This window comes from Podarcis raffonei, chromosome 11, assembly GCF_027172205.1.
Source record: "Podarcis raffonei isolate rPodRaf1 chromosome 11, rPodRaf1.pri, whole genome shotgun sequence".
In the NCBI taxonomy this organism is placed as follows: domain Eukaryota; kingdom Metazoa; phylum Chordata; class Lepidosauria; order Squamata; family Lacertidae; genus Podarcis; species Podarcis raffonei.
The window spans coordinates 42,675,093-42,695,504 of NC_070612.1; the positions used below are offsets into that span (position 1 = coordinate 42,675,093).

The following is a 20,412-nucleotide window of genomic DNA, read 5'->3' on the forward strand; positions in this document are numbered from 1 at the left end:
ACGAATGAAGTGGAGAGCAGGGAACACTCCTTATTACCAACATGTATATCTCATGTAGAGTGTTTATAGATAACCTCTGAAGTGAATGATGATTATGGCTTATTATACAAGATTTTCTAGAGATCTTGACATTTCTTCAACCTGCTTCTTTTCAAACTCATAATCACCCAGTAGATCAATGGGCGCTAAGACCCGCCAAGTGTTTTTTAAATGGCATTTGAAATATTTTGCATTCATCCGTGATAATTTACAAACTGTTTACAATTGAGAACTTAAATATTTATATGCAAAAAAACATTCCACTGATTCCTGTGAAAGATTTATTCGAATGGCTATGAAACTATGTTCCTTAAGAATGCCTTACCTCTATAAGTAACCATTTCTGTACAGTATTTTGATTATAACTAGAATATCTTCAGACTTCTGTCACATTACTATCTAGTATTACTTTTACAAAACAATGTTAAGGATAGTACTCAAACAGAGCAGGTATGTGTGCCATTGTTAAGGTACAATTGGAATTAGTCATGACTATGAAACTGTGCGCCTGTTTATACAGAGGGGGATTCTGTAATTAATGTCCTGCAAGAAGAATATTCAACAGCATTATACTTTTGCTTTAGGATACCAGTCAAGGTACTTGCCACGGGCAGCAATAGAAATGCTTGCATGATTAGAGATACATGAGAATTGTGTGGCCAGTTGCTGTTTCTTTTTGTTTAATCTGTCAACAGACTTGATCGGTATAAGTGTGCCAGTAAAGAACAGGTTAAGGTTAGGATAGGACACTATTACTGCAAAAAATAAAGAAAATGTTCTATTCAGGCACTTGTGTATAATAGGTGTTACAATCTTTACTCTACCAGGTGTAACCTATGCGAGTTGAAAAATAAGCGGAATGGATAGCATTTGTAAAACATTTTGTAGCACCCGAATTTCTTAACGTATAGATAAAAACGATCCAAAGAAATTAGCATGCAACAATTAACTTTTAGTGCTTTTAGTCCTATACTCAGAAGTATGTATGCCCCACAGAGTTCAGTGGAGCTTACTAACAGGTAAGTGGGTGTAGTATTGCAGTCTCTGTTGCTTTTCAGGAACACAGCCAATACCCCAAAACATTAGTTATTTCTTGCATTCTTTTTTCTTTGCCTTTGAAACAGTATTATCTTGCAGAGAAACGAGAACCAGTTAAACTACAGAAACCAAGAGGAGGCACATGTTTTGTGTCTTCTGTTCTATTGTAGTTAGAAAGGTAATTAAATAATATTTCTACGAGACTTGGTAAATTAAAACAACCCTGATAACGACAGAACAGAATACTAAGTTAGTTTTTTGCAGTGAAAGTGTCCTATATGACTTTTGAAAGCTGCCATGATATTTTAACTCATTTATAAATGGATAAATAAGTAGATCTTACATGAAAAATATTTGTTTTGCACATGGAATCATTGTGCCCAAGCACACAAACTGATTCCAAGATGTTGTTCTTGGAAAGTGTTTGCTTGTCTGGCAAAAGGAAGAATTCGAAGTGCTTAGCTAGAAAAGCACAGCACAATCCAAAGCAGTTTGCAGGTGGGGCTAGTTCTTTTTCTTCTGTGAAGAGGAATGCTCTAGACTTGCATGGAGATCGCCCACTGCATGCAATATGAGTTGATATAGAAGAGGGCTGGCGACCCCTTTGCATGTGAAGTTCTGTGCACACATCAGAAGTGCCAGATCACAGCTTCTGGGTACAATCAGCTGCATATCTGCTTGAAATGAATCAAGGGCTGCTTTCTCAGCTGCACACTGTGACTTGCATTATGTGTTCTGGGTACTGAGCCTGAAGTTAGAAGCAGGTTATTGCTGCCAGGAAAACAGAATTGTTTTTAAATCCAGCCATTCGGGAAACACAGGGTACATGCAGTGATTTCCTAGCTTCTTATACAACTGCTTCAGAAATCCTTCCAGAAAACTAGTCTCCATCTCTCTCTCTCTCTCTCTCTCTCTCTCTCTCTCTCTCTCTCTCTCTCTCTCAGAAGTCTGGAAGCTACTCGTGCTGTGAACCACACAAAATATATTTTTAAAAATCAGCATCTTGGTAGCAGTGAGGTCTGGGGACAATCAAAACACCTGAAGGTTCAAAATTCGGTCCAGAACCTTCAGCTATACTTATTCTAGATACATTTGATTTGATGTGTAAATCTGATCACGACAAGCACTTGATCAAGTATGTCGAAATGATCTGTGCTCTTGGGAAACCAAGATTCCACACTGCATTGGTGCTACCCATCTTCTGTGGCAATGAACCTGTTAGAGCAGGGATAGTCCACATGACACCATTCCAATCTTGGTTATGCTGGCTGGGCTGATGCAAGTTCACACCCTTGCTTGTTAAGGAGGATTTATTACTACTGCTTGTTATGTCATAGGAATAGTTCTATGGTTGTGATCTGTAATCAAATGTTTGAAAGACACCCAGAATACGAAACCCATGCAAGGTTATGGGGTATGGCTAACAGACGACGGTGCAGTTCAGAACCTGTTGCTGTTCACCAGATCCGATTGCTAAATCCTTGTTATGATTTCTGCTCAGTGTGTTAGAAATAATTCCTCTTCTGCAAGTCTCAGTGTTAAATGTGCACACAGATGCAGATAGCTCAGTTTGTTATCGAGCATGGGGCCGATGATGCCAAGGCTGCAGGTTTAATCCCTGTATGGGATAGCTGCATATTCTCGCATTGCAGGGAGTTGGAGTAGATGATCCTCAGGGTCCTTCCAACTCTATGATTCTCTGATCTCTGCCATGCTGGACCATATGCTCTAATAATAAGCATCAGGGCAAATTAAGGGAGTGTGTTATATCTGATTCTGTATGGGTCATGGAAATTCCAGTTTATAAGAGTCTTTCAGCTCAGTCTTACGTATACTTACTCAAAAGTAAGCTCTGTGGAATTCAGCGGGACATTCTCCCGGATCAGTGTGCATAAGGTTGCAGCCTTAAAATGTGACTTTGATTCTGTGGTTGCCTGAGGAATAGCATTACCATTTCACGTAATAGTATGAAAGCAGCTTACTGTGACAAGGGAAGAAAATGAGGCGTAGACTAACATTGAATGCATGCTATTGGTAAAGTTAATTAGACACTGGTATTTTTATTATTCTGATAGGTGAGATAAGATTAGGGTCTAGTATAGCAGGTACTATTATAAAATTATTTCACAGAATATGTTTCTCGTGAGTGCTAACTTATTTTGCCATGTCAACTGTTCCTGGTTGCAGAACAGCAACAAATCAGTCAAATAACTTACTGTAAGTTGATTTTAAGTCTCTGTTCAGCCAGGCTATACCCATGGTTAATGCATAATATCAAGGCTAATAATAGGGGGTGAAGCGGACCTGTAATTAAATGTTGCAGTGTGGCTTGCCCCTGCTCAAGTTTCCAGCCACTTCGTTCTATTCCCCCTTCCCACCTGGTTTCCCATTTTTTTCCTAACAGCCAGAGAACATCCCATGCCTACTGAGAAAACTCAGCCCTCCATGGGCTTGGGGGGATTTTTTGCCCTAAATATTTTTGTACTCCTGCAGACCTTGAGGACATAGGGTTCCCTCAAGCAGAGCAACTGATCCTGCTGCTCCTACTGCTGCATTTTCATGTGAGTAGCTGTACATAATTCCCACTGCTCTTTCACTGTGTTGTCTCTTTTTCATTATCAGTAGAGAACCTGGCAGAAAGGATTTCAGGGGCCAGCATGCATCATGACCATTGAGAACGGCAGGTAAAGAGACTGCACAGACCTGGAAGCAGATTAGTAGTGCCTAAGGTTGACTCTTACAATGGGGATCAAGGAATATGGCAGAAACCCAACCATGACCACGTATCTGCAGCCCATTTGCCACTTAATAATTTCAAGTGTGCAATATGGAATACATGTCTAGTATAAGAGAACTAGGTTGTTAATAACCAATTCGTAATGCAGGTAGTAGTATGTCTGAAAAGCATGGATATGGAAGGTCTCAATTGCATCATGAAACTTTCAAAAACAGTTTGCAATGCACTTCAGGATTCTCATTGCAAAAACTGAATGGCTTGCTGCACAGCTGGAATCCCTTGCACAACCATAAAGTAGTTTATGGGTTCTCATCTAATATTGGCTCGTATTGCAGAAGCTTGGCACTGTTAGTGTAGTGGCTAAGTGAAGACAGGTTGCCTCAAATTCTCTAGGTGGCCTTTGGCACCCTTGGCATCTCTGAACCTCAACTTTCCAGTACCATGTGCAATATAGGCTCATGATATAGGCCTACCTTACAGGACTGTTGTAAAAGTTACTGTGCTAATTATATATCAGTGTATAGAAAACAGTCTATAAATGCTAATATTACTTCTGACTGAAGGAGGAAGAGGAATTCTCTCCTGCTCAGGATTTTGGTGGGCACAATATTGGGATGTGTACTTCTAGACTCTTAAAAGGAGACACCGTCCAACACAGAACAGCACAATCCTATGCATGTCTACTCAGAAGTAAACACTGTTAACAGAACTGATGCAAAGGTATATCGAAATTGCAGCCTTAAACCTACTAAAATGAATGAGATTAAGCACACTTAACTGTGTTAGATTGTGGCCTAAGGCACTTGACTTAAGTATAAAAACCTTCCTTTCCCCCCATTAATGAAATATGTGCACTTTTTGTGGGACTATCACCTAGGACCACTTTCAGGTAAAGCATTGAATGATTATGGTTAACCCAAGATATGTTGCACAAAAGTAGCACTAGCAAAGGACCCTTAGAGTTGGTTTGGGCAACACTTGCGTATGTGTGATTGCTATGTATGCATTCCCTGCACTGTATATTTTCCCCACCTTTGTTATATTTGCTCCAAACATCTAGCACATTTTTTGTTGCTTAGTGTATCAAAAAAACCATTTGCAATGTTACTAAAGAACAAGAAATAGTTGTGTGTGGAAATGCCTGAAAACTATAACCAAGAATCTGACGGATCAAGCTTGCAAAACCTTTCTATCACATGATAAAGTAAGTACTGTTGAAGTCTCAGAATTAGGCATGTTTGCAGCTTCAATAAGTGCAACTCACCTAGCCTTTCATATGCCCATATGGAAACGAATTATCTGGAGAATGAAGAGAATGCACTTTGATGCTCAAAAGTTTAAGAAGTACTTTGCATGTACCATAAAAATAAACACATATGTCTAGAGAAGTCTGTTTGTCATTCTGTGATATCTGAGTTTTATATAGAGACCACGCGCAGGGGTGGGGGCAGGTACTTAGAACACCATGTATTTGTGAAAATTGAAAATGCAGTGACAACCCAAGAGTCAGCCCCAATTTTGTGCCTTTCAGAGTTTCTGATCTGGATGGGTGATGCTCAAGTGACAGAGCACTGGATAGGATCTGGAAGAATTTCCAGCTGTCCGAGTGTGTCCAGGTTCTGTGCTTTATGTTACGTTTACATTAGATGAGCTGACAGGAAAGACATTTGTGCAGGATCCCAAGACCTGCCTAGTAACTCCTGAAATCCAACACCAGCTTTCAAGCTGGTGCCTTTTGATATGATGGCTCACAATAGGCACATGTGAACTTGTGGTTAGGAAGGAAAGCTCAAAAATATGCTCATGGACTTTTGCACTTAGTTGTCACAACAAAAAATACACCAAGTGCTGAAAGTCCACAGCCCCAACAAGATATTTCCTCCAGATCACCCAAACCTGTCACAAAGATGCTATGGGGTGACAGGCATGGGGCAGGTAGAGAGATGCAGCTGCCAGTGCACAACTGGTAATCTTAAGGTGCGTTCCTGATAGGCAAGTCTTTCTAGTCAATGAACTAACAGCTGATAAGTGCTGGTGTCAAGCCTGCTGGGATTGGCTGCAGGGCTTGAAGTCAGTGCCAAGCAGCTGATTGGCAGCAAGCTCAAGCCCTGTTTGGGTCACCTGATGTCCTAGTGACATCAGGCAATTGACAGGTGGGTGGGACTAGCTGGCCAGAACCAGTTCCCCATGGCACATGCTTTGCTTTAACCTCAGCTAAAAGGCTGGGAAAGATGTTTGCCCAAGACATTGGAGACTCAGTGCTGACTGAAGCAGACAATGCTGGACTAGGCAGACTAATAATAATAATTTATTTCTACCCCACCCATCTGGCTGGATTTCCCCAGCTACTCTGTATAAAGCAGATTCATGTGACTGGCAATGTTATCTTATTTTTTTTATTTAAAAAAAACCACCACCACCAATATTTTGAACTGAATACTTTAATATACATCTTAAGCATCTTATATAAATAATCTCTCACCAGTTATAATACAGAACTGCAGCACAATTCCTATATATTCTTCCAGCACTAGCACCATCTCAATGACTAGCAGCCATTTCAGTAGAACTGTGGGTCACTTGTACCAGCAAGTGAATTTAAAAAACATCTGTTTAAATAATTGAAGCATATTAACAATTTAAAAAAATAAACATCATCGTGAAGCTTTAAGAAGATTATGCTCTACCAAAGTCTCAAATGAATTCTTTCCTGGTAAGTTAACATAAGAGCAATCTTAAGAAAACGATGTCCTGGAGTATAGGCCTTAAATATTATTAAACTGTTTTTATGGAAAATCTTGATTCAATTCTTAGGTGCGCCCAGTCAAAGTTAAGCACTGTTAAGTCCCTCCAATCTCCTACTGAAGGATAATACATTTTACAGATGTTACTAATTGAAACTTGTCACCATGTACTAGTAATAATCAGAGCAGTTTTGCAAATAACCACATGCTTTACTATTTTGTTATCAGTAACAACTACTGCTAACTTTTTGGCTAAAATGGGTGGTATGCAAGTAAGTTTTATACAGAAATTAAAGATTAAGCAAGGTCCATTAATTTCAGTGGGTCTACTCTGAGTAAGACTCAGTTGCATGCCACCCCAAATAACCAATGACAAAATTACTCTATAAAGCAGTAAAGTATGGAAACAGGAGCACAGAATTCTCTACAGTGCATCAAGCTTTTTAGTTTAAAGATAAAAGATTCTGAACCATCTTTTAGATCTGGATTAGCAAGCAACATAAAGTACATGAAAGCATTAGTATTTCGCATTCATACATCTAGCCCTTGAAAAGAAAAGATGCCAGTGTATTGCTATTCCCACTCTTACAGGCCGCCGCCTTCAATGTTTACTCAGAAGCAAGTCCTACTGTGCTCAATGAGGCTTTTCCCTAGTAATAACGTTTAGTAAAGCAGTCTTAGTAAATAAAGGGGTTGCTGGATGGCAGAGCTTTCCCATCATTGCCTAGTTTCCTTTAGGGGTGAAATTAGCTGGAGCAGAACATGTTTTCACCCTCCAGTTCCACAGCTTCCCTTTGTGAAAATGAACATCTTCCATGGGGGTGCTACAAATATGAGCACTGTGATTTGCATGCTTTGGAGCTACAACCATTCTGGAAATTATGTTGTGTAGGCCAGCCCACAGACTGTATTCCTGCAGGGAAGAGATCCTTTCCCTCAACTTGCTAGAACACTCTGATTTAGAGTTCTGTCCAGAATGTGGTTGTGCGAGTGTCATGGGCTTCTGTGTCCATGGCTTGGCTAAGAAGGAACGACGTGCCAAAGGCTTGCCAAGTGAGTTTCATTGAGCTCAGTGGATCTTACTTCAGAGTAAACATGTTTTCAGTTCTTCTGTGCAAATGGGACTACCAGCACCTATAAGGAAAATACTACAGACCTTCATGCAGGAAGCTTCCAACCTATCCTAAGGTTTTGAGAATCGACTATGAGGTGCAGAGTATGATTGCAAGAAACACAGAGAGTTTGAGGTCAGCACAGATTATGCTTTCAGGGTTTTTCTGAGATCAGAATAAAAGTTAGTCAGAGTACTGGCCATAGCCGTGTCCACCGCCGACTGGGGGATCATCCCACGCAAATCTGTCTGGATGAAGCCTATCAACAGGCTGTGTCTAGGATTGTCCTTGAGAGGGAAACAGAACCAGCCACAAGGGTGGTTAAAACCTCGAACATAACCCGGTTTTACTTCACCATAGTCCAGGCTGACACCTGTTTTAAAATAAAACACAGTTGTGGGTTGAACCTTTCAAGTAAAAGGAATGCACCTAGTTTTATTCCTGAGAAATCTTTTTGAGAATTTTATTACAGCCAGGATCCCAAGGATCCTGTGGGAGAGGTAAGCTTCCTTCTAACAACCCCAAACTCCAGACTCAGGGGATCTAGAGTTTCAGAAGTTTGCTGACAAACCTAGAGAAGCTATATGCAGATTTCTTAAAAAAAAGGGAAGTCCCAATATGTAGTCCTTTGTCTTGCCCCTGTTCAAGTTGTACTTGTAAAGCTGAGGGATTTCTGTCCAAGGCAGTACCTTATAATCATATGGGGAACGTGTCCATTTCTTGGAACAATAAATGGTGGTGTCTAGAAGAAGCTACCCTAACCAACCTTCCCCCATCCAGAGAGAGGAAGGATTTGGGGACAAAGTTTCCCAAGAACGCCTTTCTAAGTCAATGTGCAATATTTACAATATTCTAAATCTGGTCTGAACCATGGCAATCTCCCAAGCAAAATCTAGGTCTGGTTCTTTGCTGCCCAAAACAGTTACATAGAAGAGAGAACTAGGTTTGGGAGGTTGTGGACAGTGGCGGAGCTTCATGCTCTGGCACTGGGGGGCGGAGAGCAGGCGGGAGCGGGGCTGGTGTGCGTCCTGGGGGTGTGGCGCCCAGCGTGGGTGGGGGGGCAGCCGCGATGGCACCCCACTGGGATCACGCTGCCGAGGGCGGTGCGCTCCCCCCGCACTCCTCTTCCTCCGCCAGTGTTTGTGGACTCTCCTTCCTTGGAGGTTTTTAAGCAGAGGTTGGATGGCCATCTGTCATGGATGCTTTAGCTGAGATTCCTGCATTGCAGGAGTTTGGACTAGATGACCCTTCGGATCTCTTCCAACTCCACGATTATATGATTTCAGGGCAAGCCAAGCAGCGCCTGCTTAAATTCCACATTTTAGGCAGTCAGGAATGGGTTCAGGTTCAACCTGTCAATCCTCATCTCAGGCCAAGTGCAGCTCACTCACCAGAAAATGCAAGCTAGCAATCGTATTCATTCTACTTTCCTTTGCACTAAGTGACTTTTGTATAGTACTTTTGATCTGCCAAGTGACAGACAGGATGTCCTTCTTCGTGGCGCTAGTTTATTTCTAATTTTAGCTTTGAGGAAGTGAGTGTCAAACCAATAATTTGTTGCCAACAGCAGCACGAACGTACACAGATTTGATTTCTACAGGTTTCAGTGTGCTTTAGACAGCAAGATTAGAAGATAGAAGAGGTTTAATTAGAATTACCGCATGACAGAATCCCGTCTTCGTAGTCTGTTGTGCAGGAGAAGTCAACAAACTCTCTGGGAGAAATGATGTTCCACAACTGGCCAGCTGTGGTGTACCGCATAATACAACAGTTCTGCAGTGCAATTACAAAATGCCCGTTTAGATAGTATTCATTTGTAGAAACCTAGGGTTTATAGCTATGCCAAGCAATATGGGGACTGTGTTGAAGAGTCAAACTAGATGAGACCAGAAATAAATCATGACATTTCCATCTTTTTAAGCACTGCAGCAGCAGTTCCCCTCCCTTCCCCAATTTGGATCAGGCCTGTGACATTGGGGGTTGTGGTTAGAGGGCTGTCTCTTGAATGTGAAGAGATACAGCTGCCATCTCTTGATATGACTCAGGACTCTATGTAGCTGAATTTTTTTTTAGTTTAAAGAGACAAGAGACTTACCCAGTGTACCCTTAGGTCTCCCACCTTTAAAAAAATCCAGCTACAGGCCTAATATGGATTTAATTGACTGCCTGACTCAAATAATGAACTATACAGATATCTCTTACTTGAAGAAACAATCAGGTTTTCCTACAAGTGCTCCTGATTATTCCAACACGCTGAGATGAATCATCAGTCTTATCTTAAATAATAAACATCTTTAGGAAATCTAGGAACAGATTCTTAATAGGAGTTAAATTCACTAGAAACAGTACGCTTAAAGCTACACACATCAGAACGAAAGGTGCCTGGCAAAATGTAAATAGCCAGAACTGGTGTAGAATCTACAGGCTTTTTTTTTAAAAAAAGTGTTTGCTTGTGTTTCAGGATTCATTAAGATGCTGTGCTGAAACCAGGACAGTTCTGCTGAAGGTCACTTTTTGGCTAAGAAAAGAGACTTTGGACATCAAAAGAAAATAGGCTTTAAATTAAAAATTGAGAGCACGATGCAGCCAAAGGTCAAGAGTTTAAATCTATCACAATGGGATTAACTTTCCCACTGAAGCCAATGGGATTTAAAACTGTTTCTGGATAGTTCAAATTTAGTTGGAAGTTATATCGAAATTAATGCTCAAAACAGCTTGGATATGGCTGTATTTGTACGTCCTAGTTTTCAGCTACTCAAAATGAGGCGCTTTCTTGAAAACTGCAAAAGCTATTTTGTTCACTTCAGATTTGTTATACATCAAAGTTTCTACCACTGCCAACAAGAAGGTTAAAGTGTCACTCAAAGCACAATGTATGAAGTGTGGATATATGCAAGTAGAGAAGCTCCCTTCTTGTTGACTGTAAAACTTTAACTTGCATTGCAACTGCTGTGCCAAATGAAAAGCATGCAAGTAGAACTTCTGGTTGTGTGATAAATGGGTGACGCATTACCTCTTCAAACTCATCAACAATATCCATCGAGGTCATCAGACTATCCCAGTAGAGTCGATAGGGTCCAGGGCGTATGTGATCTACTATTCTGTTGGCGACATCCTCCACAATCCCTTGTGCTTTGTAGCTACAGAATCAGATTTCATACAATGATGCTTAGAAAATGTCAAAGCGCCTAGCAACTTTCCACCAGTTTAAAGTAACTATATATGGGTCATGCACGTGCCAATATCTCTTTTATTTTCCATCAGGATCCAGGGGCCTTAGGAATGTTAAATTTCATCCATTATGTCTCAGATTACCCAATCCTCTTGTGCCAAAGCAAAAAGTTATTCTCTATGAACTTTGAGGGTGGGGATGGAGGCACACCAAGTTGGATTTCATTCATTCAGTCTGAGGCGGAGGAAAGAGGAGGTCTGCCAAAGGTTTTTTAATGAGGACTCCCTAAAAGGAAAGCTACAACAGGCCCTACTCAGCCTCACAGAACAGCAAGAACTGTCTACAAATGAAATAACCATTTTTATAACAAACAAAAGCAGCTGAGAGGAGGATGCTTAGCACCAGAGGCATTATGTACACAAATGCATAAGTGACGGTTTCACATTTATATTCCACAAAGCACTCAAAGCCACCCCCACCCACTATGCATTTTATGCTTTTATGTCCATGGTAGATGCAGAGAAACTATCCTGAAATGAAGTATGATACAGCAACGATGGCTGGAGGGCACAATGTATTGGGGAGCGGCCCACTTCTACTCTAATATGGCCAGATTCTTCCTCTCATAAATTATATTTATGAAAGAATTCATCTCCTCTGTAAGTTAACTTACAGGTATCCATTGAATTCTTCAGATGGTTTACGCCAAACTGTCGTATCTTTCTGCAGAAAAAAAAAGATCACAATATTTGTACTTTATTAAAAATGACTCAATCACTTCACACCTCTGAATGTACAAATATGACAGAATCGAGAAGTACACAGACCACAGAGGGAACTTTTCAAATATAGTGCATCTTTTACCAGCCTGCTCATCAGTACACACATTTTAATTCAACTGTAGTTTATATATATATATATATATATATATATATATATATATATATATGCATGCAATAAATTGTCATGTAAATTCTTCTGGTGAATGAAGAGAGAAACCAACACCAAAATATAGCATTAAATCAATATATGTGAGAACACACATCCTCTATGAACTACGGCCATTCGTATCATCCCATGCTTCTTTAAAAAAATGTTTCAAAAGGCATACAAAGAAAAACTCTGGAGAACTAAACTTGACAAATCACACATCAAAAAGTCTCCCTATCACAACATCAAATTTTAACTGGGTTGCCTTGGCATTGTGTAGGCATCACAACTGACACAATTGCTTAGGACTGAAGATTTTAAGTTAATTTTGTGTTAATCTGATAGTATAAAAAACTGATTTAGTGCCAATCTAGATATGATGAGCTTTGATGAGTATCACTATGAGTATCGGGGGAAAGTATATTATGCTTGTGCCAGCATTTGCACATGCAGTTACGTAATGAGACAGCACTATCAGATGGTAAGAAGAACAGGCTTTCCCCAAACCATACACAGTAAATAAACACATGAGGAAAAAGGGGGACAGGTTGCCATGTCCCACCTGCTTTAGTGAACCAGCACTACACACTTCCAGAAGTTTTGAGAGCCAAAGTCTGAAGCAGGGAGCCTCTTCTACTTATGGAGGTTCATGGGTGTAGCCAGGGGGGGCAGCTGCCCCTCCAAATCAATAAAAATTGATAAAAACTCATAGCTAACTGAGGTTCTGTCCCCCCACAACAAAAGGCCTGCCCTGCCACCAACAAAAATCCTGGCTACGCCATGTGGAGGATCCATGTGTGACCTCTAGCTTGTGGAAAGATAGAAAAAAGAGGAAAGTGCCCTTAATCTCCTTGTGTGATTTTCATCACTCAAAGAAACAAAACACCAAAACAGGGCTCTGAAATCTACCCACTCAAATGTACGGTACTTCACATATCATCGCACCATATAGGCCCACCTAAAACACAAAAGTAGAATATAAATCACCCTACGCGTTTATTAACAAAAGAAAAGAATCTGGAAAGGCAACGGCTTGGTAACTTACTGTTTTCTTAGTAAGTCTCCATTCATCATCTTCAACATTGTAGTACCGGATGACCTCATTTTTTAGCTTTGTAGCCACAGAAACTACATCAGGAAAGTCTGCCATTCTCTTCTGTCTTCTGCAGAAAATGAGGATGTAAAAAAACAAAAGGCAGTGATTTACTGTTCCTTCTCAGTTTCCTGTTTGGCGTTAACACTTTAATAATCATACAAGTCTCAATTTCTCTCTAAATTGCACAGCTGCATGATTCAGGATCATCTGGAGTCAGCAGCAAGTGTTTTTCTCAACAAAGTAGAAGCGATATATTATTGCAGTGCCCAGCAATTAAAATGCACACGTTCCAAGATCTAAACAAGTATGTTGCAAGTGCTGCCAATCTCCTTCTTGGAAGAAGCTCTGAATACCAAACAATCTTAACAAGTGAGAAAGTGACCTTTGAAAGGCTGTGGTGGTTAAGGATCACACGGGTTGAACATGGAGTTTGGAACTCTGGTGCTAAGATTTCTAGAGTATACACATAGCCGTCAACCGTCCCTTATTTGGCGGGCAACTCCCTTATCCCAGCACTGTGTCCCGCTGCTGTCCCATATTGATGATGTTCCTTAAATTTCACGGTGTCAGCGCTGCCCAAGGTCCCAGCTCACACAAGACCAACGCTGCTTCTTTCTCTAGTATAAAAGTCTTTATTGAAGTTCAGTTTCACTTCCAGACGCGCAGCGCGCAACGCTACGTCTATACCTTAGACCGTCGCGGCTCCATCTGAATCTCCTCCCCCCTGACACCAGTTTAAGATTCTAGCCTTACTCCACCTCTTCCTCTGTTCCTTCCTTCTCTGGGTCCGCCTGCTAGTCGGGAGTCTCAGCCCTCCTAGACTCCTCTGACGCTGAGTCCCCTGACTCTTCCCCCTCCCTCCTTCGGGCTTTTGGACCTGGCTCCCAATCCGGGTTTTCTGCTGTCCCGCGCTCCTCCACATTTGAACTTGGCGCGCGCGCGCAGCCTCCCACTTTCCTTCTGACCGTTACACTTGTGTCACTGCTCCCTCTTTCGGGGAGGCTAGCTGGACCTGGCCTTCCCTCCGTTTCCCCACTTCCTGATGGGGGCGTGGCTACCCCTGACTCATCTTCTCTCCCCGCTGGAGGAGAGGCTGGTCCTGACTCATGTGACTCTTCCCCCCCACTGTGCTCTGGTGGGGGAACTGGTCCTGATCCTCCGCTGCTCCCTTGGGAGTCCCCGCTGGTCCCTTGTTTCTGGAGCGTCCCCCCTGGCACCCCCCTTGCCCTTACCATAGGCTCCCCCTTCTGGGAATCTTCTGATTCGCTGGAGAAGCTCATGGAATCTCTCGGGTCACTGTCATATTCCCCTACGCTCCCCTCTGATTCCTCTCCTCCGCTCTCTATTTGCTCTCTCCCCTGCGCTTCTGCTCCTGAGCCTCTGACACACGGGTTTCAAAGGAAGCAGCTCCTCTCCCTCCCTGCTGGCAAGGAGGGAGGGAGGCTCCAACTGTGTTGCTTGACTGCGTTGCTCACCCAAGAAGGAGTCTAAGAACGACTGGGGGGTGGAGCTTGCATGCCTTGTGCCGATCAAATCGGCCGCGTTGCCTGGGGACTCGCTTTTGCTCAGCGCTTCCCAGCGGAGAGGTGACGGTGGTTTTCCTTGGTGCATTCCCTTTGCCGGGTTGCTGCGCTGTGGGAACCACCGCTTGAGGCTTCGTTTGGCTGCTGGCTGGGCTTTCTGCCTTTGGCTCGGAGGGGCTCAGAAGTTGAACATACCTGTGCCCTGAAAATCCCTTATTTTGGCTGCTGATCCCTTATTTTCGAAGCTGCTGGTCCCTTATTTTCAAATCTGTAAGTTGACAGCTATGAGTATATGCTTAAACTGCTCCATGGCTCCAGGTTGGCATGTGCCTCTGTGACATCAGGGAAGGTAAGTAAATGGCATTCAGAGGGGCTGTGTGGCTCATGCCAGCACAGGCCGCCTACAAGATCAGATATTAGTGCCAAAAACACAAAAGAAGCTTAAGAGAAGACTATGAAAAGCGGCACAGGAGGACTGTCAAATGAGAGTCAGTTGGACAAAAACAGAACCTAACATTACCCCACAGATGTCTCCATTAACATAACAACCTGTTAAAATGGAGAGTGAAGTGTCTCCTATTGTATCATCGAGTAAAACTGCTTCACATACAATTATTCCAGTGATGGGTGTCACTTCTGTGTGTACAACCACTATCTATATGTCACCCTCATGATAAGCACCCATCTGTTTTGCCACTGTGTGTGCTCATCATATATGACTGCACACATTTTCCTACATGGAATTTATTTCTTTGCAGGAAACCACTGTGGGTGAAGGGGGTGTTACTTTCACAACAAGTGGCAGATTGCTTAAATTAAATGCTTCTTCTCAAAAAAGAGAAATGAAACCTTCACTGAAAGGCAAAGCAGTACAAATATAGACTGAATATTTTAAAAGTATACCTTTTTAAGGATGGCCATTAAGATGCCATTTTCAGTGCATGTAATAAAATATTGTTTTCATAATATCTGATGCCTGATTAACTGAGAGGCACATTTGTGGTTGATTAAACCTTTAAAATAAAATAAACTAGCATGCCAAAAGCATCTGGAGCGCCACAGGTTTCCTATCCTGATTCATCCAGCTGGTAACTTCTACATCTCTTAGCATAATCTTAAACATGGCGACTGAGAAGTAAAATCCACTGGTATCAATAGATTCCTAGTAAGTTACTCCTAGAACTGAAGCACTGGCTCATAGTTGGGCATAAAACAGAGATGGCATGAAGCTGGCCTAAGAGAAACTTACAACGTGTAGGTATTCTTTTTTTTTTTTTAAGGAATATTTATTAAATTTTCCAATTTTTTAAACAAACAAACAAACAAAACAAACAGAAACATTAAACACAGGCATAAAATTCATAAACCATACTTTTAAATAACAAATTTCTCAGACCTCCTCATACTTCTCCTTCTTGTATCCCAATTAAGATTATTTGTTCAGCAAATCCTTCATTTAAACAACGTGTAGGTATTCTGTTGTGCCATTCTACCGATGTCTTGGTCATGCAGGTTGCATAACCAAACACTGATCCCACGGCCTTTGATACAGGTGCATAGGCATAGCCTATGTTCCAGGGGGCAGAACCCAGCTATCTGCGATGCAATTGGTTAGTTAGTTATTTTTTATTTGCTTGATTGGGGGAGGGGCAGTGCCCCCCCCCTTGGCTACACCATGGCAGGTGACCAACAGGGCCAAAGAGGCATCTATGCACAATGTGTAGCTACTAAAAACAAGTCTGAATGTTTATTATTTAGAAGCACCTGTGACCTACTTTTATACGACTATGCAAATTGGTCTTAATTAAATGTGCTGTTTGTTCCCATCCCATTATCTCTCTCGCAGACAGATAATAAGGTGCTTGGCCAACCATAACAGCCGAGGCTTCTGTGCCAGCTAACAGACATCTACTTACAAAAGCAGGTGCCGCGCTCAGAGCAAGGAGCTGAAACTATTTGCTCCTGCCCTGCCTCTCCTTGGCAAGTGGATAAAAAACCCACAACAGACTCATCTGAGATGAGTAATGCCCCATATCCTTTTAATCCAGAATAATGAGTAATGCCCCACATTCTTCTACTCCAGAATAAAAAGTAAGGCGACATATCCTTTCACTCCAGAATAACCTGAATGCCACTGTGATGATATGTATGCGTCAGCCAAGATCTGCGGAGACCCAGGTTCAAATCCCTACTCCTCCATCTATAGTCACTGGGCCAGTCACTGTCTATCAACTTCACACCAGATATTCTCCTCCTGAGGATAAAACGGGGGGTGGGGAGGAGCACATATGCCACCAGTGAGCTCGTTGGAGGCAGTTTGAGATATAAATGCAGTAGGATACCAATGAATTCGATACATAAACAAACATGCTGCCTTTCCTCGGGTTCATGGGGGGTGGATTTCAATCGGCCCACTGCTTTCAAATCTGAACATCCAATGTTATAGGTTTGCGTGGGGGCGGGGGCGGTTTTCTTCGCGTTCCCCGTTTCCACAAGGCCGGGCTCGTTTCCACACGTGAGGCTCAGAATGCGGGCACGTGAAAACGTAACGTGTGAAAACGACACACTTTTTCGGGTACCGAGCATCTCTCGGTGTGTCCGGCCCGCTTCCCCAGCCGGGCAAAAAGGCCGGATACGCTTACCAGGATCCCGGGCTGCGAGTAGCGACTTTTCCGCCGCGGACGGTTCGGCGCCACGTCGAAGGTCCCCCAGACTCCGGCCACGCGCGACCCGCTCCTTCCTCCCCCAGCTCTGCATCTGTTACTTCTGCTGCGCTCACCCGGTCCAGCAGCTCATGCCGTTGGGCCAATCAGCGCTCAGCCGGCATCCCCGTCGCAGCCAATCGCAGCGCGCCCGTCTTTTCTCACCTCTCCTCCCCCCGCCCACCGTTTCGCCTCCCAACCCGCCGTCGGTATCGATCTCCCTATGCAAAATTCATAGTCCTTCAACCACGCCCCCAACTGTCCGCCCCTCTCTCTCTTCCCAAAACGGATGACAGGCGGACCGTGCTCATTGGGCACATGGCTGGAGGGAGGCGGGGTGAAGCGCGGGGATTGGCTGACGTGCATGTGGAGTGACAAAACGGCGGGGGCGCGGAGAGAGAGACCGGCAAAGAGAATTTTGCTGCGCCTGAGAGAGGCTTTTGCCACGTTTGTTGTGGCAGAAACTTTTCTGGACCGAAGTCCGGCTTATCTGGTACAAAAACAGCACCTGGAGGATTGTGCGGTCCAGGAAAGCTGCCTTGTTGTGGCATATTAATAAGTTGGTTGGTCTTAATGGTGCCACCAGATTCTTTGATGTTTTGGCTGCAACAGACTAACAGGACCCATCCCAGTCTTAGGAGTGTGAATGTAAAAGTGGGGTGACAGGAAAGAATTAAGAGGGTGGAAGGCTTTCCAGAAAACGTCTGGCCATTTGAGATACAGGAATACTAAACACTCAAGCACTTAATATAATACGTTCTGCTATGATGTAATTACATATTTCATACCCTCCAACATTTCTCCAATGAAAATAGGGATGTCCTATTCAATAATAATGATAATAAATTTATTATTTATAACCTGCCCATCTGACTGGGTCGCCCCAGCCACTTCAGGCTGCTTTCAACATACTGTATATAAAATGATCACTACCATCAATTTATTATTTATACCCCTCCCATGGACTGCAAGAAGATCAAACCTATCCATTCTGAAGGAAATCAGCCCTGAGTGCTCACTGGAAGGATAGACCCTGAAGCTGAGGCTCCAGTACCTTGGCCACCTCATGAGAAGAGAAGACTCCCTGGAAAAGACCCTGATGATGGGAAAGATTGAGGGCACAAGGAGAAGGGGACGACAGAGGATGAGATGGTTGGACAGTGTTCTCGAAGCTACCAGCATGAGTCTGACCAAACTGCGGGAGGCAGTGGAAGATGGGAGTGCCTGGTGTGCTCTGGTCCATGGGGTCACGAAGAGTCGGACACAACTAAACGACTAAACAACAACACCCCGCCCATCAGGCTGAGTTTCTCCAATCAATCTGGGTAGCTCCCAATAGAACATTAAAAACACGATAAAACATTAAACATTAAAACACTTGCCTATACAGGGCTGCCTTCAGATGTCTTCTAAAGTTTGTATAGTTACTTAAGGATGTCCTAAGGAAAAGCGGGACATTCCGGGATTAAATCAGAAACTGGGCCAGCTTCTGTAAATCTGGGACTGTCCATGGAAAAGAGAGACACTTGGAAGGTCTGATACCTGGCTTTCTTAAAACGATGGAATCTCATAGAGCTTTGATAATATTTTTTATCAGAGTTTCTATCATGCCTAAAATAATAAGCATTTCAAGAAGAGTGAAGTTTATGTTGCATCTATAACACAAATGGAGAAAACACTGTAAAATCAGACAATACTTTAAACTCTCTTGGATTTCAGCTGCAATTAAAAGAACACTTAAAAAAGATCAAAAACTGAGATTGCAATCCTATGCATACTTGTTGTTGTTTAGTCGTTTAGTCGTGTCCGACTCTTTGTGACCCCATGTACCAGAGCACACCAGGCACTCCTGTCTTCCACTGCCTCCCGCAGTTTGGTCAAACTCATGTTGGTAGCTTCGAGAACACTGTCCAACCATCTCATCCTCTGTCGTCCCCTTCTCCTTGTGCCCTCCATCTTTCCCCACATCAATGTCTTTTCCAGGGAGTATTTTCTTCGCGTGAGGTGGCCCAAGTATTGGAGCCTCGGCTTCACAATCTGTCCTTCCAGTATGCACTCAGGGCTGATTTTCTTAAGAATGGATAGGTTTTATCTTCTTGCAGTCCATGGGACTCTCAAGAGTCTCCTCCAGCTCCATAATTCAAAAGCATCAATTCTTTGGCGATCAGCCTTCTTTATGGTCCAGCTCTCACTTCCATACATCACTACTGGGAAAACCATAGCTTTAACTATACGGATCTTTGTTGGCAAGGTGATGTCTCTGCTTTTTAAGATGCTGTCTAGGTTTGTCATTGCATACTTACATAGAAGTAAATCTCACTGAACACAGTGGATCTTACTTTTGAGTCAACAGGCTTATCCTCTGAAGTTGCCGCTTACTGGCCTGGCATCTGCTTCTAATGGGCAGATTCAACAGGTGATACTTATCTTAGAATGAAGACAGTGATCAGGAAAGCTTAAAAGATTGAATTTTGGGCTGCCGTGCAATTGCTAAGAACACCAAATTAAAAATATGTTTACTTTAATTTGTCTCTTCTCAAAATGTCCCTAAGAATAGCTTTTCTAAACCAAGATTCATTTTGAAAGTCGAAAGGTTTACTGAAGGTCAGATTTCTTAAGCTTTCTGCCTTACAAACTGATCAATAACGATGAACAATTAGAAAGATGGCTGCCTCATCTTTCTTTTCTCCCGCTCTGCAATTTTCTGTACTGTTAACCAAGCTATCCATCTTCATGTAAAAATCAATAAGGTTTTAAAAGAAAATAAGATAATTAAACCCATATACATGCACTGTGCAAGATGAAGTTGCCTTTGGCAAGCTGACATCAGAAACCCCTCAGAATATACAGCTGCAGAAACAAGAAGTGTGGCATAGTCAATAGTGCTGGAGAAGCGCTGAGGATACCTGGATTCAAATCCTTAGAAAAGGACAAAAGGGACATGAATTTGCATAAGATTTGCATGGTGAAATTATGCATATAGATGCACATTTAGAATTAAGTACTAAGGATGGCAAATCATCATCATAATAATATTTATATGCTGCCCATCTGAATGTGTCAGTATTAATTTTTCTCCGTTTCTCATTTTTCCAATCTCACATTCAGTTCTTCACGCTTTCACATCAGAATGCCATTTTTTTAAACAAGGTCCTCATGAAAGTTCATTAGCATATTAGTGTGAATTTCTCCTTATAGACACATTTTTGTAGGCAGTTTGGCCAAATCTACACATTTTTGCTAAGTCATTTCCCCTAACATAATGCAATTTTTGTATGTCATTTGATTAGAACAAACGGGAGTGGAAATTGCCAGCATT

At 42.5% G+C, this 20,412-nt stretch overlaps 1 protein-coding gene across 2 annotated transcripts; it reads right to left on the reverse strand.

Annotated features, from left to right (window-relative positions):
- Positions 1 to 558: 558 nt before the first annotated feature.
- STARD4 (StAR related lipid transfer domain containing 4) lies at positions 559 to 17,188 on the reverse strand. Of its 2 annotated transcripts, none has more exons than XM_053407669.1 (6): positions 17,034 to 17,188; positions 12,818 to 12,935; positions 11,516 to 11,565; positions 10,684 to 10,810; positions 9,329 to 9,443; positions 559 to 794 (listed from the first exon to the last, which is right to left on the reverse strand). In XM_053407669.1, exons 2-6 carry the CDS (start codon positions 12,920 to 12,922, stop codon positions 607 to 609), a joined length of 585 nt encoding a protein of 194 aa, XP_053263644.1. In that variant the 5' UTR covers positions 12,923 to 12,935; positions 17,034 to 17,188; the 3' UTR covers positions 559 to 606. The 2 variants fall into 2 exon arrangements, with proteins under 2 accessions (XP_053263644.1, XP_053263643.1); XM_053407668.1 differs by lacking the exon at positions 559 to 794 and adding an exon at positions 6,850 to 8,043 and having other exon boundaries at positions 17,034 to 17,174.
- Positions 17,189 to 20,412: the final 3,224 nt, after the last annotated feature.